Source organism: Vitis riparia, chromosome 4 (genome assembly GCF_004353265.1).
Source record: "Vitis riparia cultivar Riparia Gloire de Montpellier isolate 1030 chromosome 4, EGFV_Vit.rip_1.0, whole genome shotgun sequence".
NCBI classification, from domain to species: Eukaryota; Viridiplantae; Streptophyta; class Magnoliopsida; order Vitales; family Vitaceae; genus Vitis; species Vitis riparia.
Genome location: NC_048434.1, coordinates 2,609,392 through 2,636,712, shown reverse-complemented (window position 1 = coordinate 2,636,712; position 27,321 = coordinate 2,609,392). Strand labels below are relative to the sequence as shown.

The 27,321-nt window shown below is 36.1% G+C and overlaps 2 protein-coding genes and 1 pseudogene across 3 annotated transcripts; all 3 read left to right on the top strand.

Moving 5' to 3' along the window:
* The first annotated feature begins 774 nt into the window (after nt 1-774).
* Nucleotides 775-15,047, top strand: LOC117913076 (serine/threonine-protein kinase STY13). Of its 2 annotated transcripts, none has more exons than XM_034827982.1 (3): nt 775-882; nt 1,102-2,089; nt 14,331-15,047. In XM_034827982.1, exons 2-3 carry the CDS (start codon nt 1,176-1,178, stop codon nt 14,668-14,670), a joined length of 1,254 nt encoding a protein of 417 aa, XP_034683873.1. In that variant the 5' UTR covers nt 775-882; nt 1,102-1,175; the 3' UTR covers nt 14,671-15,047. The 2 variants fall into 2 exon arrangements, with proteins under 2 accessions (XP_034683873.1, XP_034683874.1); XM_034827983.1 differs by having other exon boundaries at nt 782-887.
* A 689-nt stretch (nt 15,048-15,736) lies between these two features.
* On the top strand, nt 15,737-20,804 carry LOC117913075 (aspartate--tRNA ligase 2, cytoplasmic). Its single transcript, XM_034827981.1, has 10 exons — nt 15,737-16,409; nt 16,497-16,604; nt 16,769-16,882; nt 18,174-18,464; nt 18,549-18,659; nt 18,821-18,874; nt 18,985-19,064; nt 19,201-19,316; nt 19,641-19,755; nt 20,472-20,804. The coding sequence occupies exons 1-10, from the start codon at nt 15,894-15,896 to the stop codon at nt 20,596-20,598; spliced, it is 1,632 nt and encodes a 543-aa protein (XP_034683872.1). The 5' UTR covers nt 15,737-15,893; the 3' UTR covers nt 20,599-20,804.
* Nucleotides 20,805-20,981: 177 nt separating this feature from the next.
* LOC117913077 lies at nt 20,982-25,276 on the top strand (annotated as a pseudogene).
* Nucleotides 25,277-27,321: the final 2,045 nt, after the last annotated feature.

The window sequence follows — 27,321 nt, the reverse complement described above, 5'->3', positions numbered from 1 at the left end:
TCTCCCAAACATGACATAAGGGTAACTAATGCAATACCCTTTTGTTAAATTTTATTTTGTTGCTTCACTTTGGGTATTCTCTAGGGTTATTTATATATTTTCAAAAACATGTTATAAATGGTTCATTTTTAGGAAAAATGCGAAAAATTAAATTGATAAATTTAGGATTATTTCATCTATTTTAATCAAATAACCCGTATTTTTATGATGTATAATTTAAGGATATCCAACAAGATCATGAACCAAATCCATATTTGGTCACAAAGATATGGGTTTTAAAAGACAAATACAATCCAAAAGAATCCTCCTAGTAAGTGAACAGAGATGTTATATTACCTTACCAAATTTAATGCCTCCAAAAAGGAAAAATAAAATAATAAAAATTTAATGGATAAGGCTCGATGATTTTAAAATTTAATTACAATTAAGGGCATAATTACATAAGACAAGAAAAAATGTACAAAATGACGACACAAAAAATCGTGTGTTTGAGTTGGCAAAAATTTGAATGAATGGAAAGCCCAATCAGATGTGGGGAGGAAGCAGTCCAAGCAGTCCAAAAATAGGAAAATATTAATTGATAATAAATATGAAAAGATGCCATTTTTACACGTGGCAAATAGTGGAACAGCCGAACAGTACTTGTCGGATGTGAAGGAAAAAAAAAGAAAAAAAAAAGAAAAGAAAATAGAAAGATGGAGCAGCACACAGACTCAGTGGCAGATGTATTTATAAAAGCGACTGTATGTCTAATTAGAAAATTCGTAAATATAAAAGGGGGTTTGTTTTTTCTCTCTGGTCTTTGCCTTCAAGAGATAAAGAGAGAGAGGAGAGAGGAGAGAGGAGAGAGGAGAGAGAGAGCAGCTCACAGCGTTGTCTACGGTCGGGTAACCCTAACTCTAGCCCTAATTAATTCTCTATTTCTTGCTCATTTTCTTCTTCATATTCCTCATTTTCTCCCCAACCAAACGGTGGATTGGGGCGTGGGGGTTTGTCTTTTGTTTTGTTGGTTTTTTTTTTTTTTGGTTCTAGGGTTTTGCTTTACTAGTTGATTATGGGATGTGTTGGCGTTGATTTTGATTTTTGATCGTTTGGTTCTAGGTTTGGTGGCGTCAGATGAGCTTTGATTAATTCAATTTCTAGGGTTTTATTTTGCGTAATTGGAGTGTTGGAAAATGGTGGAGGGTCCGAAATTCACTGGAATTATTGGCGGAGGGGGGAATCACAACCATGATAACAATTACTTTGATTTCACTCAAGGCTTCTATCAGAAACTTGGGGAGGACTCCAACATGTCTATTGACAGTTTGCAGACCAGTAATGCTGGCTTGTCCGTGTCGATGTCTGTGGACAACAGTAGCGTTGGGTCCAATGATTCTCTTACCCATATCCTAAACCACCCCGGTCTGAAGCCTGTGGCTACCCACAATTATTCTGTGGGGCACAGCGTCCTTCGTCCCGGGAAAGGTAAGGTCACCCATGCTCTGAATGAAGACGCACTTGCTCGAGCTTTGATGGATACTAGGTACCCAACTGAGGGTTTGGAGAATTATGATGAATGGACCATTGATTTGCGCAAGCTCAACATGGGGACGGCTTTTGCTCAAGGGGCTTTTGGGAAGTTATACAGGGGAGAGTATAATGGGGACGATGTGGCGATTAAGATTTTGGAAAGGCCGGAGAATAGTCCTGAGAGGGCGCAGGTGATGGAGCAGCAATTCCAGCAAGAAGTGATGATGCTTGCGACACTGAAACACCCCAATATTGTGAGGTTTATTGGGGCATGCCGTAAGCCCCTTGCTTGGTGCATTGTGACTGAATATGCCAAGGGAGGGTCAGTTCGGCAGTTCTTGATGAGGAGGCAGAATAGGTCTGTGCCGCTGAAATTGGCTGTCAAGCAGGCATTGGATGTTGCAAGGGGGATGGCATATGTGCATGGACTCGGGTTCATCCACAGGGACCTGAAGTCAGATAACCTCTTGATTGCTGCTGATAAATCCATTAAGATTGCTGATTTTGGTGTTGCCCGGATTGAGGTGCAAACCGAAGGAATGACACCAGAGACAGGGACGTATCGCTGGATGGCCCCGTAAGCATTTTAACCGTCTTTTAAGTTGTTAAGATTTCTTCTCCTCTATATTTTATGCTGGATGATTCTTCACATTGTTCTTGCATTCTGAATTGGCTTACGGTGTATATAGAGGATCACACTTTGTCTTTGATTGACTTTATAGATTGGTTGTTCGTTAAGTAAGGGGAAGACCTTTTTTTGTCTCCTTACTACCTAGTTTTTTTGGCGTTGTTTGTATACTTCATATGTATTGTTTTTGCAGATTCTAGGTGTTTATAATGCAAGCACTTATTTGCCTATCAAAATAAATAAATAAATAAAATATTAAGACTGAGAGCAGGCCTTTGCTACGAAGTTCTGATCAATCTTTTCTGTTTCAATTCCTTTTTGAAGATCATTTATGTCTTATAATAAATGCTATCAAATATATTAAAGACCTTTCTACTTTATTCTAGTTAGGGTTTACTTGTTCCTTAGAGGCTCTCCCTTCAAACATAGAAGCAAGCATTTGATGAACTCTGGAATTGTTGGAGGCTGTTCTTATGCAGACATCCCAATTTTCACACTTATCTTTCCTTCTTTCATCTCATTAGGCTATGAGAATGTGTTATGAGCTTTGAAACAACATTGACCTGTTTTATGCTGCTTTGTTCCATATGACATATTTATCCATACTCTTCCTTTGTGCATCTTGGATTTGACCTATTACCTATTCATTATCGTTATTTTTATACTTAATTCTATCAGGATGTAACAGTCCTTATTGAAATCTAAAACCTTGAAAACCGATGGTTGTGCCTTGTTGTTGGGTCTGATTCTACTTCTGGGCATTGGTAACAGAGTGCACATGATGTTATTCTTGTCTGGTGGGTCCAAAATATGCTGATTGTTATGAAGGTTGAAGCAGAAGCAGCACTGGATTCACTTAATTCATTCTCTTCATGTCCTTTATCATGAATAGTGGTGATTCTTTGTTGGGGCTAATGTTCCAAACAGTGTTTAACCTCAAGATACTTAAATGCCACACATGAGCAATGTTGTTATTTTGGAGTGTCTCAATTGTAGTTTGCTGCCTCTGTTTTGCAACTTGTTGGACATACTATGTTTCTTCGTTTGAAGTTTGTGTGCATGTGTATACATATATACATATACACGCAAACATATACACACACACACACACACACACACTTTTTTGTTTTGGGGTTGTTAGGGTTGTGAGGGGTAGATCCGTGTTGATTTTGGTGATTGTCCTGGTGTTGGGAGGGGACTCTTGGTTGGTTCACAATTGATATGTTCCTCTTCCACTTTCTTCCCATCTTATTATTCATTTACTACTAGATGTGCCCCTGGAGAATTGTGCTAAATATTGGCCGTAGTGTCATGGCCTCTAAAAGGGATCGGGTGCTAATATTTGGTTCTTATTGAATTGCACAGCTAAGAAACTTTTGCATACGCTTGAAAGTTTATGTTGGTTTATTGATATGATATCCTAGTCTTCTCTTTAAAAGATTGTTTTGTCCTTTGGGTCTTCCTTTGGTGCTCCATTCAAGTTAGATGCAGCTTGGTACTTTGATGAATAATGGTTTAAGAGAAGATTGGCTTTGTGGAAAGAAAATTCTTATCTAAGGGTGAAACTTGCGCTTATTAAAAGTACCTTCTTTAACTTAGTGTCTATTTTATGCATCTATTTGTGGTCCCTAGCCAGAAACGTATTAGGTTAGAGAAGATTCAATGAAATTTCCTTTGGAGTGGGGTGAGGTATTACTTGGTCTATTGGTCATAGGAGGGGTTGGAAGGTATAGGAATTAGAAGCCTTGCGGTCATGAATGACCATTTTTTGGGTAAATGGCTTCAGAAATTTGCTATTGAGATGGATTACTTATGTGAAAGAGCCATCAAAGAGGAGGTTAGAGAATTAGAAGGGGGATGGTGGTCTCACTAGGAGGAGTAGGGATGGAATGGTTTCTGTTTTAGGACATAGGTCTGAGTTTTGAACTTATGTATGAAGTAGTTATCTCTATTGAGTGTTATGTTTGCTTCTTTATTCAATTATGATTTTTTTATAAGATTGGCTACATGGTAAACTTCTAAGTAGAGTGCAGTAAGAGGGAGTGATTTTAAGTCTTACCTTAAGGCTCGTCTTGGTAGGGGTTCAAGTAAAGTGCCTTGATTTACGTCTCAAAGGCTTGGATATTGGTGCTTTGACTTCATAGAATGAGGTGCATCTTTTTGCTTAACTAGCGCTAGAGTGGGTATGGCTATTGAGGGAGAAAACAAGCTCTTTAGAAGGTATGCTAAGGGCTAAAGCTTTTCAGTCTCTCAAATCTGTGGGTTGATGGTGACTCCATATTGTCATTTCTGGAGAGGTAAAAAAGGATGGAGTTTATAATTATGATTGGTGTATCCATCAAATTATTGATGTTGGATGCAACTGGAGATGTTCTTGTTATTGGGTTCCTTGCTCAACTAACCAAGTAGCATATCTTTTGAGTGAGAGGCTTATCAGTTGGTATTTTAATTTCCCCCAAGTCGTACACACAGTTTTGGGTGTATATTATTTAAGTTCCCTTTTTAAAATGTGCAGTTTTGTTTTGCTTTTCTTAAGAGTGACAGGCATATCATTCCATATTTTTTTTACAAATTTTTGTAAATTTTGGAAAAAAATTTCATTTTTTTTTTGGTACTTACTAATTCCAATGTGATAAAGTAGTTTGTTTCTAATATACTTATTTAATTATTTAATTTTTTTTTATCAATAAGCAAAAGAATTGTATTACGAAGAGGCACTAAAATAGCGACCCACCAAAAGTACAGTATAGAGACACTCACCCTCTTACAGTTGGACCCAAAACAACAAGGAAAAGCAAAAAACCTTCTCCCTCATCGCGAACCCACCCAATCTATAAAATCTATTAAGGTCGAAGGACCATCTTTTGTGACATATATTAGAATCTAATATACAACCAAAAAAAGGTACATTTGTGACATATATATTTGGTATTTAAACCTCTACATTAGGTAAAACTTATATTATTTATCTTGAATTCTAAGTATTGCGCCTATTCATGACAATAATGGCCCTAATCAACTTAGTTTTATAATATGACTATGATTTGATACATTATAGTATGCGATTCTTCTACTTATTGATAGTTGACACTTTGAAGCTCAACTTCAATGAATGTTCCTTGGGTAATCTTAGAGTAGATGGACATTCATAGACTCATGTGTGATCATAAGGGTGGGGATTTTCTGTACTTCTTTTTAAGGAAGCAATTTTGAACTAATTTTTTATGTGGGTAGCATCTTTAGTTGAAGCTCTCAAAATTATAAGAGTTGGATCTCTCCAATATCCTAATGAAGGCGAATCTAGTGGCAATTCTATCATTGGTGGCTAACAGGCGAATAGGGTCATGGAGATGCGACTATTTATGTGGAGGGTTGTGGACCTCATTAGGGTGTTGGGTAGCTCTTTCCCAGAAGTGTAAATTGGCAAATTGGAAATTTGAGAGGCTATTTTAAGAAAGAAGCCTCTTTTCTATTTCACTTTATCAAGGACACTAATCCTTGGTGTTGGGAACCTGTATGGGATTTCTATAGGGAGTTTGTATTTGTCTTTTGTATACATGTATGCATGGATTCTTTTTGTTTCTTTGGTAGGATTTATCTTTTGTTTTTGGTGCACTTTTTTTTTAATCTATTAAAATACAAGTGTAGTTTATTATAAAAATAAATAAACTATGGTGTGGGAGTATTAAGTAAGTTTGAAAGAAAAATAAAATATAATTATAGACTTGAGAATAATGTGAGGTAACATGTAGAGTTACTTGCTCTAGCAACGTCTAAGCTTGGGTAAATGAAGTTTGGACAGCCGAGGGGGAAAGGAGGGGAAGTTGGACTCTGTGTTTCAATAGACCTTTTAATGATTGGGAGATGGAAGAAGTGAGAAGGTTGCTTTGTTGCTTGGATGGGAAGAAGGTTAGGGTGGATGAGGAGGATAGGGTGAGGTGGATGGACTCAAACGATGGGGTTTTTTCGGTGAAATCTTTGTGTAGGGCTTTGCAGCCGGTGTCTCTTGCTTCTTTCCCTTCAAAGATCATTTGGAATTCTTGTGTGTGGCCCAAGTTAAGCTTCTTTGCGTGGGAGGCTTTGTGGGGAAGACTTTGTGTAGGGCTTTGCAGCCGGTGTCTCTTGCTTCTTTCCCTTCAAAGATCATTTGGAATTCTTGTGTGCGGCCCAAGTTAAGCTTCTTTGCGTGGGAGGCTTTGTGGGGAAGAGTTCTAACCTTGGACCGTTTGCAAAAGAGGGGTTGGGTTTTGGCAAATAGATGCTTTCTGTGCCAAATGTGTGGGGAGTTGATCGACCACCTCCTCCTTCATTGTGAAAAAACAAGGGAAGTGTGGATGTTGCTCCTTTCGTTTTATGGAGTATCTTGGGTTTTTCCTTATTTGGTAAAGGAAACCCTTGTAGGTTGGAGGGGCTCTTTTGTGGGAAAGAAGAGGAAGGTGGTGTGGCAACTGGGACCGTTATTCCTGTTTTGGGTTATTTGGAAGGCTAGGAATACAATGGCTTTTGAGGATGGAGTGTTGTCTATTCAAAGGCTGAAAACTTCTTTTGTGTATTTACTTTGGTTAGAAACCAAATTGTGGATAAAAGATGGTCCTTCGACTTTAATAGATTTTATAGATTGGGTGTGTTTGCGATGAGGGAGAAGGTTTTTTGTTTTTAACTTGTTGTTTGGGTCATTTTGTAAGGGGGTGAGTTTCTCTATACTGTATTTCTGTGAGTCGCTACTTTAGCGCCTCTTTGCAATACAATTTTCTGCTTATTGATAAAAAAAAAAACATGTAGAGTTACTTCACATGATATATAATGTTTTCAACAAATCTTTCTACTCCATTTTGGAGTTGAGGCATGCAATTCCCTTCCCCATGGCCATCACTTGGAATTCTTGGGTCCTTTCAAAAGTGTGTTTTTTTGCATGTGAAGCTAGTTGGGGCAAAGTATTGACCATGGATCATATTCAAAAGAGGGTGGGTGTTGGCGAATAGATGTGCTTTTTGCAAATGCAAAGAGGAATTGACAGATCTCATTCTCATTCATTGTATTGTCGTGAGATCGTTTGACAGCTTCTATTCTATTTGTTTGACATTGCTTAGGTCCTTCCATCTTCGGTATGGGATACTATATTAGGGTGGTGTGGTTTTTTATTGGGAAGGAAGTGTAAGAAGGTTTGAAGAATGGGCCCCCTTTGTTTTTTTTTTGGATAATATGGAAGGAAGAAACCAAAGAGTGTTCCAAAGTAAGGAGTAGCTGTTTCAAGCATTGAAACACTCATTTATGTCATGAGGTAGCATGTATATAGAAGAAGGACCAATGTCTCTTATTGATTTTGTAGATTGGGTAGGTTCTTAGTGAGTGAGGGAATGGTTGTTTTTGGTTGTTCTCTCCCTTTAGGGTGGTGCCTTTTTGTAGCCTTTGTGTATGTTTTGTTTAGCATTCTTGTTGGATATTTATAAAATTTACCTATTTACTTATTAATAAAAACAAATATTTTCAACAAATTCACTACATGAGCTATCCCTTTAAAGAAAAAAACTAAGGTGGTGTTTGTTTTTTGACTGAATAGAAAAAGTCAAAATATTTGGCTTTTTCTATTCAGCCAAAAAACAAACACCACCTAAATGAGCTATTTCATTTGTCCATAAAACTACTTTATTTGGTTAGGATACCTCTCATAATGGAATTTAATCGATTAAACGCTTTTTAAGGCTTTGGTTTCCAAAGTTGCTTGGACTTTCCCTTTAGGGAAATTTGGACTCCTAAGTCACTTGAGGCGAGTTTCTTATGTAAGAGGGTGTGTAGAGGAAGAATGGATTAGCTTATAAGAGGAGGCTGGACATTGGTTTTTAGTGTAGTCTTCCAAAACATATGGAGGAAACTATTCATTAATTTTGAACCATTGTGAGCAAAATGTCAAGGAGCTTGGCATTTTCCCTATTTGGGATGAATTGACTCTGAATCACTTGCAGAGGTGGGTTTCTTCATATAAGAGGTAGTTGTGGAAGAAAAATGGATTAATTGATAGGAAAAGGTTAGATGTTGGTTAATCAGCATTAGCTTTGCAAATATTTGGAGAGAACGATTCATCAATTTTGAACCATTGGACGGAGCTGTCAATTTATGGAGCTTGATATTTTCCCTACCTGGAATGAATTGAATCCTTCCTAGCACAGTCAAAGACTGCATAGTTGGCATGGGTATTTTGTGGCTGAGAGATGAAAGGTGGTTTGGAAAATGATTTCGCTTTGTTCATGTTGGACCATGTGGAAAGGGAGAATATAAGAACTTTTGAAGGCTTTGGAGCTATTGGAAATGGGAGTGGATGATATATTTCCCAAACTTTGCTTGAATGATTGAACCTCAAGATGGGAATAGATGATTTGTCTATTATAAATGTTGCTGGTAGTTTGACCGCGGATTAGTCAAAGTAGTGTAGTCTTTTCTTTTGTTGGCCTTGGCATGCCCTATGTACTTCATCTTTGCTAGGTTGCACCCTATTTTTGTTAAATATCACTCTTTCTTTTACTTCTTTCTATGTGGGCGCGTACAAACACACATATACGTTGTTGATTTGCTTATGAAATAAATAACTAACTATATTCAGATGTTAAATGTATAATACCTTCCTGTAAGTTTGTTCGACTAACACGGGAAGTTGGTGAAGATAAGGCTGTGAGTCTTACTCAAGGGTGTACATAGATGATCATTCAATAACTATGATAGGTTTTGCAGACTGGTTAAGGTCCAAGTAAGGGGAAGAAGCCTTTTTTTTTTTTTTTGTGTTATCTTTTTTCTTTTGCTTACCTTGTGGTGCTTTTGGTATACATTGTATGCATTTTGGTGTGCTTTTTTCATAGGTGCTTGTAATATAATTTCTAATTTGCTTATCATTTTTTTTTTTGAAAAAAAGAAGTCTTACTATAAGGTTTGTTTAGGGTAAGAATCAAAGAAAATGCCTTAAACTCAAGGATAAAATTATCGGTAAACATGAATATATTGACACTTGGATTATACGGATATATCAGGAAATATTAATGGATGTTTTGACAAAAAAATTAATGAAATAAAGATTAATTAAAACTCATGGAAATATTGGAAAACTCCAAAAATGATAGAAAAACAATAAATTTGAAAACACATTAATAAATTTGTAACATTATGCAATAATAAATGAATTTGAAAATACATTAATATTAAAATGATAATATGTTTAGTTTAAATATATTGAAGGACAAAAGGAAAGGATGATATTTAAATAAATATTTTTTATTTAAAAATGTGGATAACTTTTTTATAAACTTATATTTAATTAGTATATAAAATACATAATAAGATAATTAAATTTAACTTATTTATATAATTTATTTTAATTAATTTATAATATAATATATATTAATAATTTATCAAAGATGTTATGACTTATATATATAATATTTCATACACATATTTTTTTTTTTTTTTTTTTTGGATCAATAATATTTCATACACATATTTAAATCACATGAAGCTATGGTCCAATGGCATAGGCCACCCTTGATTTGTTCAAGGACCTATGTTCGAGCTCTATAGTTGTGATCTTGCTGAAGTAATTTTTTGAAGAGTAAGTGCACTCCCACATCATCGGAACTTGGAGAGAAAAACAATGTCTATTTAATAGATGTTGCCCCTTCCACCCGCACATGAGTTAATGGGTGGGCTAGATGGGCTGATTTTCAACATTGGACCTTGTCTATTGGAATAATTGCTTTTTGGCATTAAATCCAAAATTGAAAAGGGTGTGAAGTGGCACCAAAATTTTTGTCAATAACACTGAAAGGGGTGTGATGTGACATTGGGCCCCGCATTTAGGAATAATTTCTTTTTGGCATTAAATCCAAAATTGAAAAGGGTGTGACATGGCATAAAAAATATCATGGATAACATCGAAAAATTGGTGTGATATCAGTATATTGCTGATGTATCGATAAAAAATGTGGAAAAAACATGAAATTTCAGACTAATGAAATATTTGTGGTGATTATCATGTTGATGCCGCTCGATACTTGAAATATCAATGATATTTCGCCGATATATGCCGACATTTCAAATCTTACTTAAACTACATCCCAAAGGCTTAATCATGGTCATTTTCTTATGTCTTTATTTGAAACACATTTGCCTTGGTGCAACATAGTTTTGCAATATGACTTAATGTGGTTTGATATAGTATGATATGTGTAATTTTAAAATTAAAGAGGGGAAAAAAAATGAAATATAATTACACTTGGGAGCAATGGGGCAGAGGATATAGAGTTTGTTAAAATTTATGATACACAATATGATATATTTATATTTTATTATTTTGTGTAGAAGCAACAAGTGATTGGTCAGCCATATCCTCATTTATTGTGGCATAGTGAAAAGTTTATTGTAGTTAGTTTTTGCTCTTTTTGGGTTCTCCTGGGTGGTGCCAAGATTGGTTAGAGAGGTTTTATTGGGATATACTAGAGTTTTGTGGGAAAGAAAAAAAGTAAAGCGTGAATAATGACTCCTCTATGTTTGTTTTGTACTATTTAGCAAGAGTTGAACCCACCTTTGATGGGGTGGAGTGATTAGTTCAATATTTGATTTTTTTTTTTTAAATATAATTTATAGGCAAATAGAAAGAATATATTGACAAGTGGCAATCAAAAGATAAAAGGGGCGTGCAGCCTTAGTACATTGAGAGTATATAAAAGGTGTCATAAGGCTAGAATGAAACCAACAAAAAAAAAATGTGGGGCCCTATGCAAACAATGAAGTTAAACATTTATTATTAATTAATTTATTTATTCTGTAGAAGCAATGAATAGCTAGTCATCTATATCCTCATTTATTGCAACATAGTGGGAAGCTTATCACAGTTGGTTTGTGCTCTTTTTGGGTTCTCCTTGGTGTTGCCAAGATTGGTTAGAGAGGTTTTCTTGGGTGTATACTAGAGTTCTGTGGGAAAAAAAGAAGCAAAGCATGAACAATGACTCCTCTATGTTTGTTTTGGACAATTTTGCAAGAGCTAAACTCACCTTTGATGGGGTTGAGTGTTTTTCCATTTTATTACAGTGTATATTACATAGTGTACCATAAAATTTTCCACATATTAAGGAAGAAAAAAAAAAGATACGTATATTTAAATGCAAACATATTGCCACAATGGAGTAAAGAAATAGATGACAAGCAATTTCATGAAACGTAGTAAGGTTAAAGGAAGTAAATATAGGCATTCTTTAATATTAGACATTGATATTTCAACTCAACAAAAATATGATGTCTTAATGAATGGATATATGTTAAAAATGATACTCAAATTGAAAATTTCCATGTTTGAATGTACCACTAGAAAGAACTTTTGATGGTATAAGACAATCAAGTGTTTCATGTCATATACTCATCATGCATTCTTATATAATGGTATTGAATATTTAATATCCAAATCATATATGTTAGTTTTATGTTCCAAAGAAATAGTCTATCTATTGTTGAAGAGTTTTCCCCCCCTTTCTACCATAGACAACTTAAATCCTGGGATGCTTGAACTTAGGAACTGTAGTTTGTTGTTAGAGATTTGTGGATGTTGGAGAGCATGACATATATCTGTGGACCCAAAATCCTAACAGCTTAAGCTTTAAAAAAAAAATTGGTTACTCAACATGCTATCAGAGTCTCATTTGGCGAGATGTCATGTGCTCAAACCTCACTGCATGTTTATTTTTCCAATTTATTAATTCCATGTGTAAGTGCAAAGGAGGCCATTTTTGGTTTGTTTGTGGGTATAGGGCCTCATGTCAATGAAGGTGTTAAAGAGATATACATTTTGAGACCAAATTCTAGTAGCTTAAGCTTTTAGGAAAATTAACAACTCAATAGCTTTCATCACTAAATTGAAAAAATGTTTACCACTCAAAAAGATCGAGGGAGAGTGATGAGGATAAATCTCCAAGATATATATCAGGAAAGAGAGTTAGTATTAGTGCAATTAAAGTAGAATTAGTCTTAGTTGGAGTTAAATTAGGAGTAGCCAATAATTAGAATCATAATAGGTTATTAGAATCTTACTAGACTTTGGATTTTTTAAATAAGCTTATAAATAATGTTAATTGATGTAGACCAAAGTATTAATTAATTGATGATTAATAACATTATGTTTTCTTGCATACTATGCAATTTTCAATGGTGAGACTCAATTGATTTCTTCTAGGTGAAACTCTTAAAAAGCCTTAATGCGACTCTAAGGTTTCTATCCCTTCTTCCCCTTATCTTCTTTCTCTATATTTTGTTTTATTTTATTTTGCTGCCATATACTTTGTCCCTTATTTCTCTCCTTAGACCCTAAAAGATAAAAACCTTACCCCACCTATTTGATTGTAGGCAACCATCCTAGGGTTGTCCTACATCAGAGACTGACAACTAGATTTTCAAAATCATAGATGTTGCTAGTGAGGTGGGATGCTATTTTTCCTGAGTTCCTTATTCTGCTAGTCAAGTTCCAGACTAGGTAGCCAAGGAGCAAAGCACTTGGTCGCCTTTGTTGGAAATTTTCTTCCCCCTTTAGTGTATAAAGTTTCCCTAGTTTGTGTGTGTTGCTTCTGCTTTTGTTTGTGCAAATGGTTTTAGTTTTTTTATGGAACAAGATACTTTTTTCCCTTCTGATCAGCAATTGTACAAGGATTACCCATCCTCCTCCTTGTTTACCTTTCAATGAATAAATTTGCCTATTTCTGATCCAATAATAATAATAATAATAAGTTGTGAATTTCAGCTTCTCTTCTAATTTCAAGATTTTTGCTAGTTGATTCTTTGGAGGTTTTCCTTATTTCTATCTAGTGGGAACATTATACATATTATTTTTGTGGATATTGATTTTCTATTAGTTCCTCATTTCATTGGCTTATGCTTATTGCTCTAGAAAACATTCAATGTTTTTGTTGTCTGTAAATGCCATTAGTTTCCAATACTGATATTGAGGACCTGCAACATTATTACTTAATTTTAGGTTATCTTCTCTTTAACTGCATCAATGTGATTTGGAATTCTAACAGATCGGAGAAGAGTGGTAGAGTGGTGGAGGAGGGGTTTACTCCGTGTGGTAGTTTTGCTTTATTGGACTTCATTGCTGGGCTTGGGGTTCTTGAATTTCTGTTTTGTTCTTTGAGTTGGTTGTCACATGTACGCTTTTGCGTGCATGGGTTCTCTTGCTTATTAAAGAGAGGGGGGGAAATCAGAGAATAGAGTTCCCCTAACTTCTCCCCTCCTACTATAAGCTTGTTTGGATAGCGCTTGAAATGTTTATGTATTTAGTGCTTCTATGGAAATATTTTCAAGGGAAATAATTTTTAATAGCCATTAAATTCATTTTAGTTGCTTGTTTTAGGTGTGTCCCATTTGAAGGATTGAAGTAAATGGTCAAAGTTCATGTTATTTTAGATGAATAGCTTTCTTTCTTTTTTTCTCCAAAGAATCCTCATCTCACAAGTAGAGTGGGGGGCCAACAAATTAATTACAATAACCATCTTACTTGGACCGATATATATCATTATTACCATAATGGTAGTAATTGTTCAGAGCCCATGGAAACTATTCATGTTGGTGGTCCAGTTATGCTGTCATCAAAATTAAAGTATGGACTCCAAGCAGAGCCCATTTAGTTATTGTCACATTGAATGTCTAGTGTCTTGAGTGCCCTTCCATGCTTAGTGCTTAGAACCAATTTTATTTTACATTCGGAGCAAATGTCTTTTGTAGAGAATAAAATTAACTAGTCAAGGGAGCATGGTCCAACTAATGAGGTGGGAGTTGAAATCTATTTTGTCTGGGACCTTTTTCTGATCTCTATGGTTATCCAAAGAACTTGTTTAACATATAAACTGGTCTAAAGACACAGTCTGTATGCCACTTCATGTTACCCGACTACCAGATAGGCTGCTTGGTACTATCGTATCATTTTAACAAATCTGTTCTCTCTGGCTTGTACTATAATGCATGGTTCCAGTACTGGTGATTAGGATGGTCATGGAGATGGCTCTTTCTCATTTTACCAATTTGAAACTGTTAACATTTGGTCGGCATGGTTTAAGAACAGAACATGAAACAGGACCACCTTGTAATTTTTGTTGTAGATTCTTTTATATTTATAAGTGATTCATTGGTTTTGATTTTTTGATGTGCGTTACTTTTCTTGCAGAGAGATGATCCAGCACAGGCCATACACTCAGAAGGTAGATGTCTACAGCTTTGGAATTGTCCTGTGGGAGCTCATAACAGGCTTGCTTCCCTTCCAGAACATGACTGCAGTGCAGGCAGCCTTTGCTGTGGTGAACAAGGGAGTGAGGCCAATTATCCCAAGCGACTGTCTTCCTGTTCTAAGCGATATCATGACCCGCTGCTGGGACGCCAATCCTGAAGTGCGTCCTCCCTTCACTGAGGTTGTCAGGATGCTTGAGAATGCAGAAATTGAGATCATGACAACTGTGCGGAAGGCACGCTTTAGGTGCTGCATGACCCAGCCTATGACAACCGACTGATCCAGAGAATAGAGGACAGAAGAACAGATATTACTAAAGATTAAAAGAAAAAAAAAAGGGATATAAATGAAAACTGAAAAGGAGAAAAAGGAGTAAGAATGTTAATTATCAGTGTTTTTGTGTATTTATCAGTATTTTCTTTGGGTAAGATAGGGAAAAAGATGACCATAAAAACACTTGGGCTTGTTTCTGGGTTTGGTATCTTTTGAATTGAACTAGTGGTGTTGAAGGTGTAATAGTTGTAATTGTAGTTGTAGAGGAGCATTGGTATGTATCTTCCCTATCTTCTAGTAATATATATTTGGACCCCCTGTATTTTCTGCTGTTGGATTTCTTAACCAAAGGCAGGTTTCCTTCTATTGCATTAATTTTCTTCCCTTTTTCTCCCTTTCTGTTTCCCCTTTAATGCATGCTTGAACATCAAGGTGTTTCCCATCCATCGTCCACAGCATGACTGCAGAATTAGGGATTCAGCCTATTGTTTCAGAAAAAGAATGATCACAGGTGAGATTACCTTATGAGTGCATGTTCTTTGTTTCTTTGAAATCAGGGTGTAAAAAGGTGTGCTCCATTTGGTTTTCGGAAAGAAAATTTATTCGAATCGATATGAACGTCAGAATGAGATTACTTCTATCATGAATTGTAAAAGTTAAGTCATAATGCTAATAATACTTAGAGTGTGTTTGGTAGTGATTTTAAGAAACGTTTTTAGTTTTTTTGAACACTTAAAATGATAAAAATAAAAATTTTCAAATGTTAAAAATACTTTTCAAAATCATTAGTAAATAAGTTTTAAATTCTCGTGGTTTAGTCCATAATAATATATAAATATATAATGAAAAGAGTTAATTGAAAATTTTTAAATAAAATAAAATTGTAATTCACAAAACAAAATCTTATCTTTCAATAGGTTTATGGTTTGGTTCCAGTGAAAACTAATCCAAATAAGAAAGAAGAGGTAAGAATAAGAATAATCCTGGAAAGCATAAATTCGGATGAGAATACTATTCCTTCGTAACCAAACAGGATAAATGGAGTATGAAAGAAAAAAGGTTGAAGGAGAGGATTCGCTCATTCTCCATATCCAAAGTTCCAAACCCTAGACTTTCTATACGTGAGACAGCAGTAGCGGCGGCTGTTGCTCATTTCCTCGTCTTTCTTCATCTTCTTCATTTTCTTCTTCGATCCCGATAAACATAGTGAAAATTTTGAGTTAAACACAAATGTCATCCGAATCACAAACCCCCAACCTACCCGTGGAAGACGAAGCCAAGGCCCAGAGCAAGAAAGCCGCCAAGAAAGAGGCCGCCAAACTTGAAAAGCAGCGCCGCCGCCAAGAAGCAGCCTCCGCCGCCTCTGCCTCTGTTGCTGGAATTTCCGTAGGTGACACTCCCGACCCCCTCGCTTCCAACTACGGCGATGTCCCTCTCCTTGATTTACAGTCCAAAGAGGTCACCGGTCTCAAATGGACGGACATTGGGGCTTTGACCGAGGATCTCAAGGACCAGAAGGTGTTGATCCGAGGGCGAGCACAGACCATTCGGGCCGTCGGCAAGAATATCGCCTTCTTGGTAGTCAGACAGATGGGTTTCACTGTTCAGTGCGTCTTGACGGTGGCTCCTGATCTAGTCAGTCGCCACATGGTGAAATACGCCACGGGATTGAGCCGCGAGTCCCATGTTGACATTGAAGGGATCATTTCTGTCCCCGGCGTTCCCATCAAGGGCGCTACACAACAGGTGGGTGTGGATTTTTAAAAATTTTTAAATTTCGATATTTCTAGTTCCGGGAAAAGTGTTGGTAGAAATTTATTTTCCTTTGTTCAGGTGGAAGTTCAAGTGAGGAAACTATATGGCATTAGCAAGGCTGAAAATCTACCAATTAATATTGAGGATGCTGCTCGAAGCGAAAGCGAAATCGAGAAGGCTTTGCAGGTATATTTACAATTATTCTTTTTTTTTTTTTAGTGAGACTATTTTCCGTTTTGTTTTTATAGAGTTTCAATCAGCGATGAACATCGTTCTCTTTATATCCACTGATTTGCATTTTTTCTTCTTACCCTCATTTTGTATATTAATTTGATCATTTGGGTTTGCAGGCTGGAGAGCAGCTTGTTCGTGTTAATCAGGATACCCGATTAAATTATAGGGTTCTTGACTTGAGAACCCCTGCTAATCAAGCAATTTTCCGCGTCCAGTGTCAAGTTGAAAACGTAAGTTCAAGGCTTTTGAATTGCCTTTTTCCATTTCTGTTGGTCCACACTTGATGTGTTGTTTGGTCATCACTATGTGGCATAATCTATTTCAAAAAAGGATGTATCCTTGCTTCAAGTTTTTTGTGTGTGTGTGTTCAAGGGAGTCTTTGTGAAGGAAAAAAATGGCGCCCTCCGCCAGTGAACAAGGGTGGGTGAATTAACTACTATGCTGCACTGGGAGGTTTTGCTTGTTCTTGCCTCCCTGAACCAAATTCCTAAATCTTAACCCCCCAAATCAATTTCCTGACTCCATCAGTGACACCACCTATCACTAATATTAGTTTAATAACTAAATAATAACTACTAAAAACTATGAAAGTTGAATTTTAAGTGCAGAAAGTTTTAAGTATTGAATTTGCACCGAGTGTTTTTTCACAATTACTAATCTTGCATATGTTTATTTTGTTCAGTTCAAGACTGATTCTTTTATGCTTCATTAGATGGTTTTCAAATGAGGGGTTTTGAAGTTTGTTATTTTAAAATTTGTTGCTAGAGAAACAAAACGATACCATAAACCTTTTTTTCCAGCCCAACGGGACACTTTTGCAATCGGTTTTCATGTTTTAGACCCTGTACATGTCAAATCGGAATTGAACCGTTTGGACCGGTGGTCCAACCATCAACCAGATCAAACTAGGCGGTTATGTATATCTTCACACTTAAATATCATGCATGTTTTATTAAATATAATTTAAAATATTAATAGACTTATATTTTGAATTTTATATTTATATATATATATTCTTAATTTCTAATAATTACTTTTAATATTATATAATATATAAATTATATGTTTGTGACATCATTGATTTGACCACAGTTCAAGTATTGGTTTGACTAATGAATCGTGAACTGTTAATTTTTTTAATTTAAAAATTGGAACTTTTCTAGTTCAATTACTGGTTTAGTTTTAAAAACAGTCTTTTCCCCGTATTTTTGTTCCTATAAGTATTTTAGTCTGAGTCTTGTGTCAAGACTCTTGACAGTGCCCTAAGTATTTTAGTATGTGACTTTTTTTTTTTTAAATATACAGCTCATCTCATTCAAAGAACAAGATCTGTCTACTTGTTATTAACTTTGTGTTTCAGTTTTCTGGAATGGGTTTTCATATCATGGTCTTTGTATTCTTAATGGTGACACTCAGACCCTTTTCTATTTGTAAGTTTTAGTTATTAGTTATTGAATTTATTACTTAAGATATAATAGCTATGCTGAACTACCTGGTCCTCAATTCAATTTTCATTTGCAGATATTTAGGCAGTTCTTGTTATCTGAAGGTTTTGTTGGAATCCATACACCCAAATTGATAGGAGGCTCTAGTGAAGGTGGTTCAGCTGTTTTCAGACTGGACTACAAAGGGCAACCTGCATGTCTGGCACAGTCACCTCAGCTTCACAAGCAAATTGCAATCTGTGGTGATTTTGGGCGTGTTTTCGAGATTGGTCCTGTTTTTAGAGCAGAGGACTCTTTCACTCATAGACATCTGTGTGAGTTTACAGGTCTTGATGTTGAAATGGAGATCAAGGAACACTATTTTGAGGTAGATTTGATTTCTGGGGTTGGTCAGCATGAGCACATGAAGTAGATGATGGGTCTACATGTTGATAAGAAATTGTTTATGCAGGTGATGGATATTGTGGACCGGTTATTCGTTGCAATGTTTGACAGTTTGAATGAGAATTGCAAGAAGGAGCTTGAAGCTATTGAGAGGCAGTATCCATTTGAACCTCTAAAGGTTATAATTCTTCTGAAACTTAAATTCTCGAGTATTCATGTTCGAGATATTGCATTCTATATAATGAAAAAGCTTGTAGAATGTAGTTTACATGGCTGTGGTTTCTTCTATAGACCAATGGTTTTTTTTTTCTGATTATTGATGTCTTACGGAATGTGCAGTACTTGCGAAAAACTTTACGACTTACATTTCAAGAAGGGGTTCAAATGCTCAAGGTAACAAAAATGAATTTCATGTTCCAATAACCAGCACCATTACTTACACAAAGTTCAGCTCCTTCACAATATTTCTCGTGTTTGCGATTGAATTCAACTTGTTTTTGCAGGAAGCTGGCATGGAAGTTGATCCTTATGGGGACCTGAACACAGAAGCAGAGAGAAAACTTGGCCAGCTAGTTCTGGAGAAGTAATTTAATTTTCCTTACAATCTTGCACATACCTTTCTTGTTCATCCCTTTTTACCTTCCCTTTTAATTTAATCTTGAAATTAAAAGTCTGGTAAATATGTGGATGACTAAACCAAAATTTGCTTCTGAACACAGATATGGCACTGAATTTTACATACTTCACCGGTATCCTTTGGCTGTTAGGCCATTTTATACCATGCCTTCCTATGATGATCCATTGTACAGTAATTCATTTGATGTCTTTATTCGAGGTAATTGAGAAATTATATCAATACATAATATTTGTTTATCCACTTGTGTTTGAAATTATTTGTTATGTGCCCGTCTTGTTTCTGGTTTCTACAAAATTTCTCAATTTTTCTTTTTCATATATATATATTTAGGGTGGGGGTTTGGGATTGTCACATTGCAAGCTATTAACTCTTGCATCTATTTATTGTTTTGCTCAAAATGTTTATGAACTTTTTCTTGGAAATATAAAACACACCATATCTTTTGCTTACTGATTTTTTACGGCAAACAGACATCGTTTTTTGTTTCATCAGGATTTATTTTTAAATTCCCTTTGTGTTTAGGTGAGGAGATCATCTCAGGGGCTCAGCGTGTTCATGTACCTGACTTCTTGGAAAAACGTGCGGAGGCTTGTGGCATTGATGTTAAGACTATATCAACATATATTGATTCCTTCCGGTATTTTTCTTCTTTATCGACAAACTTATTGTTGAATCCTTGATTTTCTGTGATTGTTGCTTTAGTCAAAAGCTGCAATTGTTAGGTGATAACCACAATTATCAAATTTTGCTTAATTTCTTGTATTAGTTTAATTTGTAGGAAAGACATAAAGCAGTTAGGGTGCATTTGGATGAGGATTTGGAAATGCCATGAGTTGTTTCAGAATGAAACCATTTAGTATCAACAGAAATTAAAATACTAGGGTTTGTCTTTTCTATTCTCTCTCTTGGGTAGTTGAACCAGTGACTGTGTTAGCATGTATAAAGAAAAGAGAAAAAAAAAAAACATGATTACACTCTTAGGATGTCTGAAATGATTTATATTTTATTTATCAAGTGGTCAAAACAGCAGCTGAATCAGTGACTGATCCTCCTGAACTGGCTGTCAAGTGATGTCTGGTCTCTTTGTGATATCTACTCTGTTTCACTTATTTCTGAACTTTATCTGGCCATTCATCATGCATTCTGTGTATTTATCGCTAAAAAATATTGTTAATTCTAAAGATCCCTAGAGTTGTGCTTGTAGAATAATGCTTGCTTTGAAAATTCTATGCATTGAATAAGATGAACATTGGAATACATTGACCTTGATTGCCCGTTAACCTTAATAAACTCCATGCTGCTACAATAACCTAAGATTTTCAATATAATCATGTGATGTTTGGGCTACTGCAGGTATGGTGCACCTCCACATGGTGGGTTTGGAGTGGGTTTGGAGCGAGTCGTGATGCTCTTCTGTGCTCTTAATAATATTCGCAAAACATCACTTTTCCCCCGTGATCCAACCAGAATTGCCCCATGATCAAGATATCGACTTGTTAGTGAGTCTCTTCCAGGCAGGCAGATGTGAAAACATATCAATTACTTTACTGCTTTTAGAAAACAACTGGTTGTACATTTGATAATTGTTCTTGTCACAATTTTGGGTCACTCTATGTTTGAGATAACCTACTATGCAATGCCTCTCCATTCCTGGAATAAAGGTATCAAATGGGTATGAACTCAAAATCTGGGGAGTAAAATGCATTATCAAATCTGAATCATACATGAAGATACAAGGAAATGAGATTGGTAAATAAAATCCTTTTTAATGGCAGGGGTTATTTGCGGTTGGGTGCCGTATTGAAAAGTGGTTTTGGGGTACTGTAGGAAGACCCTTAAAAAGAAGAGGATTCGATGAAATGGGGATGGAAGTAGACAAGTTTGTCATATTTCCAACCGATGACCCAACAGATCTTAGATAAGGTGGTGAAAATCTGGAACTGTTGCCTGTTGGTAGGGATACCAACCAATTCAAGCTTTGATTCATGTTAATGAAAGGTACTGGGCTTACCAAGATTTATTGTTTGCTTTCGTTCCTCTTTTGAGTCGGCAAAGTTGACTTGTTCCCAATTTGTCCCTACTCTATTCTTCTGAGGATGAAACACACCAAGTGTGGCCATTTCATTTTACAAAAACAATATTACCACGTCTTTCCTTTTCTTTTTTCTAAATCATGTAGGCTTTTAGGGTTTGTATGGGAACTATTTTGTAAACAGTTTTTTATTCTCCAAAATAAAATAATAAAAAAATAAAAAAACATGTATGAAAATAGAAAATTGTTTTCGGTTTTTGAAAATAATAATAATAATAATAATAATGTTTTCAAAGAATATATTTTAATTATAGATATTTGAAAAATAATTAAAAATAAAGTATTATATGCAACAGTTATTTTTAAAATATGGTTTAAAAATATAGAATAGAAAATAGATTGAAAACATTTTAAGAAAACGTAGAAAAAAGGTTAAAATCATTTTAGGTTCTCAAATATGATCAGGTCCAGTTAGGCTAACTGAGAAAGAGAGAATGTGGAGGTTGAAGATTGCACAAGGTGATGACCCCTACCTATACTCCACCAACAACTTTGTTGGACGCCAGACCTGGGAATTTGATCCCAACTACGCCAACTCTCAGGAGCTTCACCAGGTTGAGATTGCTCGCCAACATTTCCATGACAACGACTTTCATGTCAAGCCCAGTTCTGATGCTCTTCTCCACATCCAGGTAATATTTGGTTTCTCAGAAAAACAAATGAAGGAAAAGAAGAATTTGGTACAGTCATGGTTTGGTTGATAGACGATATATTTTGGCTTGGTTCCTGACTGGCCTCCATGTATTTTGTGATTTCCAAAAACCCCTGCAGTTACTGAAGGAGAATAATTTCCAGCAAACTATTCTACCAGTGAAGATGGTGAGAATGAGGAAGTAACCCATGAAGCAGCCACTGCCACATTGAGAAGGGCCATCCGCTTCTACTTAACCCTGCAGGCCAGTGATGGCCACTGGCCTGCTGAGAATACTGGCCATTATTTGTTCTTCCTTCCTCCGCTGGTTTGTCTCCATCGCTCTCATTTCATTCAATTCTTGGAATCTACTCATTTCCTAAGTTTCAAACTCATGCTAAATGTAGGTCATGTGTCTATATATAACTGGGCATCTCAATACACTTTCCATCTCAACATCAGAGGGAGATTCTCCTGTACATATACAATCACCAGGTGCCAACATACTCATTTTCTCCATCACTTTTTCCCTATATAATTTGTTGATTTACCAGGTAATGAGCTTCAATTCACTTTGCAGAACCAAGATGGTGGGTGGGGACTACACGTAGAGGGGCATAGTACCATGTTCTGCACAACACTTAACTACATATGTATGCACTTGCTGGGGGAAGGGCCTAATGGTGGCCAAGACAATGCAGTGGCAAGAGCCCAGAAATGGATCCTTGACCCCGGAGGTGTAACCAGAATACCCACTTGGGGAAAGACATGGCTCTCGGTATGCTCAGCTTTGGACTTAAAACTCTACTCCACATTCCCATAACCTAAGTTCTAAGTAAATATAAGGGTGTTTCTTTTGTTGCAGATACTTGGTGTGTTTGATTGGTCAGGCAACAATCCAATGCCCCCAGAGTTTTGGATGCTTCCTTCATTTCTATCTATGCATCCAGGTATGGACAACTGAATTGATGCAGTCCTGAAATCCACGTCTCTTCAATTATATATAAGTTTTGTCTAAATCATCACATCATGTGTCTTCAATTATGTGCAACACAGCAAAGATGTGGTGCTACTGTCTGTTGGTGTACATGCCAATGCCATATTTATATGGGAAGAGATTTGTCTGTCCAATAACAGATGTTCTGCAACTGAGGGTAGAGCTTCATGTTCAACCTTATCATGAAATTAACTGGAAAGGCGTTCGCTACTTATGCGCAAAGGTTTGTCGTACGTATGCCAATGTGTTCTAAAAAGGGCTTTTGTAAGAGTATTGCCTAAAACACATGTGATTGTGTTGCAGGAGGATTTGTACTACCCTCACCCCCTAATACAGGACTTGCTGTGGGATAGTCTTTACATAATGATGGAGCCGTTGCTTATGCACTGGCCCTTTACATAAACTCAGAGAGAGGGTCTTCAGACAACAATGAAGCACATCCATTATGAAGATGACAACAGTCAATACATCACCATTGGATGCGTGGAAAAGGTGCTATGCATGCTGGCCTGTTGGGTGGAGGGGATCCAAATGGTGACCATTTCAAGTATCATCTTGCTAGGATCCCTGATTATATCTGGGTGGCTGAAGATGGCATGAAAATGCAGGTTAGACCCAGCCTTCAAAAGCATGTAATTGGATTTATGAGTTTGTTTTTAGCTTAAATATTTTACTTCGTCCTTGAAAACTTGAAGGTTCAAGACAACCCATCTGGTGACTTCCCAAGCATGTTTCACCACATTTCCAGAGGATTATGGACTTTATCTCATCAAGATCACGGTTGGCAAGTCTCAGATTGCACTGCAGAAGGGCTCAGGGTAATTGATTTTCCCTGAAAACGATTCAAAATGAGAAGCAGTTCTCCATGTGTCTGGTTGGAATGGTCTTGGCTCATAAATTCCAAAATGCATAGCATTTTCCCTTATGATCTAAAATCATGGAGCTTAGAATGAATTTTTTTCCTCTGGACAGTGTTGTCTATTGCTGCCACTTCTTCCACCAGAAATTGTTGGCCAACAATTGCAACCGCAGCGATTGTATGATGCTGTCAATATCCTCCTCTCATTTCAAGTAAGAATTATCGTGGTTCTTTGAACTACCGATTTCTACTAAATCACTTGATCTCTGTGGTTCATTGAGCTAAGCTCTCCTTTTCTGCCTGCAGAGTAAAAATGGGGGTTTAGCAGTTTGGGAGCCAGCAAGTGCATCAAAATGGTTGGAGGTTATATTACCTAGATGCTATCAAGCTGAACATGATAAGCATGCACATACTCTGCCTGTCCATAAATGAATTAATGAGGGCTCTACATCTTCTCTTTCCAGCTTCATAATCCTACAGAGTGTTTTGCGGATGTTGTTATTGAACATGAGTATGCAGAATGCACTTCATCAGCAATCCAGTCTCTAGTATTGTTCAAGAAGTTATACCCTGGACATCGTGACAAAGACATAGAAGCTTTCATTGCCAAGGCAATCCATTACCTTGAAAATGTTCAAATGCCGGATGGCTCATGGTATGGGAGCTGGGAGTTTGCTTCACTTATGGTACCTGGTTTGCACTGAGTGGGCTAGCAGCTGCAGGGAAGACATATTACAATTCTGCAACTGTTAGAAAAGGTTGCAGTTTTCTGCTCGGATCAAAGCGAGAAGATGGAGGTTGGGGGAGAGCTATCTTTCATGTCCCAAGAAAGTAATGTTCAACATGGCCAAACTCTCCATGTAGTCATAGTAGTCCTGCTTAGCTACAAAACCCTAATTCATGATTTTAATCTTTGGTGAAGCAGGAGTATGTGCCTCTGGGCTATAGGAGAATACAGATCAAGGGTTCCATTTCCTTCTTAAGATATCTAATTCAAAGAAACTAAGAAAATTTCATGTATTATCTTTGGGAAAAACCAGTAATCTCATAACAATTCAGATACAGAAAAAAAAAAAATGTAAGTGAAATAGATAAATACTTTACTATGTGTCTTTAATGGTATTAGAGCAGACTTAGATCAACCACACCTGTTGTTAAAAATCTCACCTCTCTAACAATGGCGTTAACAGCTTCATCCTCAACCACAGTAGGAGTTTAATCCTCAACTTCTCAATATCACGCTTTGCCACTTCCATCGTTGAATCAAGCCCTAACCGTGCAATTGGCTTGATCGAACACAACCAATGAGTGTCATTATCGCAAACGGCCTCAAATTCCTTATTGATGGTCTTTATCCATGTCCCTCTGTGATACTAAATGCATCAAAGGCTAGAATTATGTAACCGGGATTACAACTTCAAACTACAAAGAGAGGTGGACAATCAATGTCCTAATATTTGTTCAAAATCAAGAAGATCGTTGATAATCTCTCTGCAATTGGAGAATCTGTTACCAAACAAGATCAGATTTTGTATATTCTTGGAGGTTTAGGACATGAATACAATTCATTTGTTGTCTCTATCATTTCTTGCACAAATATACCCAATCTTGATGATATCAATACTCCCTTGTTGGCCTATGAAAGTTGCTTGGAGTGGCAAACTTCAACACAAGAGATTTCTTTAATTTAGGCAAATATGGCAAATGTCCTGAACAATTTTAGTAAAAAAAAATCAGAAGCCATATCAAAACAACTCTTATGGCAATTCCAATCACCCACCACACACCAATCAAGGTTTGATAAACAACTCTGATAATTTTGGATGGGGTCATGGTGGCAAAGGCCTTAATCAAAATTTCTATAATCAAACAAAATATTCTAGTGGTAGAGGAATGTCAAAGTCTCATTTCCAAAATTTTGGTGGTGATTACATGAATAAGCCACAATGTCAGGTATGTGGCAAATTTGGTCATATTGTACTTAATTGTTACCATCAATTTGATCACAATTACCAAACTACTCAGTCCAATCCCACTGCTTACTTCACTAACTTCACAACTTCGTTTATACTTGGTGATGTTGTGTGGTAGATAGATTGTAAGGCTACACATCATCTAATCCATTTGTGAGTCCAAACAAGGTTGTTGGAAATGGTAAAGAACTACCCATTCTAAATATTGGTTCAACTTCTTTACAATCTACTTCTTATTCTTTTCACCTTAACAATGTTCTTCATGTTCCCTTGATTTCTACCAATTTAATTAGTGTTTAAAAATTATATACTGATAATAATGTTTTCCTTAAGTTTATCCATTATTTTTTGTAGTGAAGAACCTATCTTCAAAGAAGGTTCTTCTCCAAGGACCAACTAATCATAGTCTTTACAAGTTTCCACAAAAAAAGTATCCAAAGTAGTACTACTAACTCTAGGGTATCTTGTTTTTTTTCCAATGTAACTCATCTTCCTACTAATAATGTATTATTATGGCACAATAGGTTAGGTCACCCTACCTTGCCTTTTGTAAATAAAATCCTTAGTGCCTGTTCTTTTCCACAAAATAGTATCCAAAGTAGTACTACTAACTCTAGGGTATCTTGTTTTTCTTCCAATGTAACTCCTTTTCCTACTAATAATGTATTATTATGGCACAATAGGTTAGGTCACCCTACTTTGCCTTTTGTAAATAAAATCCTTAGTGCCTGTTCTTTTCCACAAAAGAGTATCCAAAGTAGTACTACTAACTCTAGGGTATCTTGTTTTTCTTCCAATGTAACTCATTTTCCTACTAATAATGTATTATTATGGCACAATAGGTTAGGTCACCCTACTTTGCCTTCTATAAATAAAATCCTTAGTGCTTGTTCTCTACCTACAATATGTTGTTGTGATTTTTGTGTCTCATGTCAATTGGCCAAGAGCCATAAACTTCCTTTTGTTCAATATTCTTCTTATGCGATAAAACTGTTAGAAAAATTAAGCTAATCTAACCTATGATAATCACCTTAGAGGGGAGGTGAATAGGGTGATGGTCTCTTTTTGAAAATTTAAATTATGTGAATGGAAAATACAATTATATGCAAATATATAATAAAACAATATAAAAACAATTGCATATTAAGTAAAAGAGTATGGAAGGGGGAATGCAAACACAAGATTTTTATAATGGTTTGGTGCAACCCGGTCTACACTCACTCTTCTCTAACTTCAATTCCAAGCTTGAGGTTCCACTAATTCATGGCTTCCAAACCAAACCTTCAAGCAATACAATGAGATTATGGTTATAATATACTATCTTGGACTTCTAGCTCTAAGCACCCTTTACAATTTTCAAAAGATACTTCACTCTTGAACAACCTCTCAAGTGATATCCCACACTTGAGACTCCCTAAGTGATACATCACACTTAGACTTTTCTTTTCAAAGATTTACAAATAAAGATAGGAAATATTCTCACAAAATCCTAATACAAAACTTTAAGCTCAAATGTACAAAAAAAAAAACTAAGATTGAAAGGTGTACTAATGATATGCAAGTTTTAGAACAATGGTGTACTAAAAATACTCTCATAAGGCTCAAATATATTTAAGAAATATTTAAAAAGGTTAAGTTTTTAAAACAATAA

Excerpts from the sequence above, each read along its gene's own strand:
- LOC117913076 (XM_034827982.1), top strand. The coding sequence starts at position 1,176 with ATGGTGGAGGGTCCGAAATTCACTGGAATTATTGGCGGAGGGGGGAAT. Across the intron at positions 2,090-14,330 it reads ACGTATCGCTGGATGGCCCC|AGAGATGATCCAGCACAGGC; the intron begins GTAAGCATTTTA and ends CTTTTCTTGCAG.
- LOC117913075 (XM_034827981.1), top strand. The coding sequence starts at position 15,894 with ATGTCATCCGAATCACAAACCCCCAACCTACCCGTGGAAGACGAAGCC. Across the intron at positions 16,883-18,173 it reads TCCAGTGTCAAGTTGAAAAC|ATATTTAGGCAGTTCTTGTT; the intron begins GTAAGTTCAAGG and ends TTTCATTTGCAG. Across the intron at positions 18,465-18,548 it reads TCAAGGAACACTATTTTGAG|GTGATGGATATTGTGGACCG; the intron begins GTAGATTTGATT and ends TTGTTTATGCAG.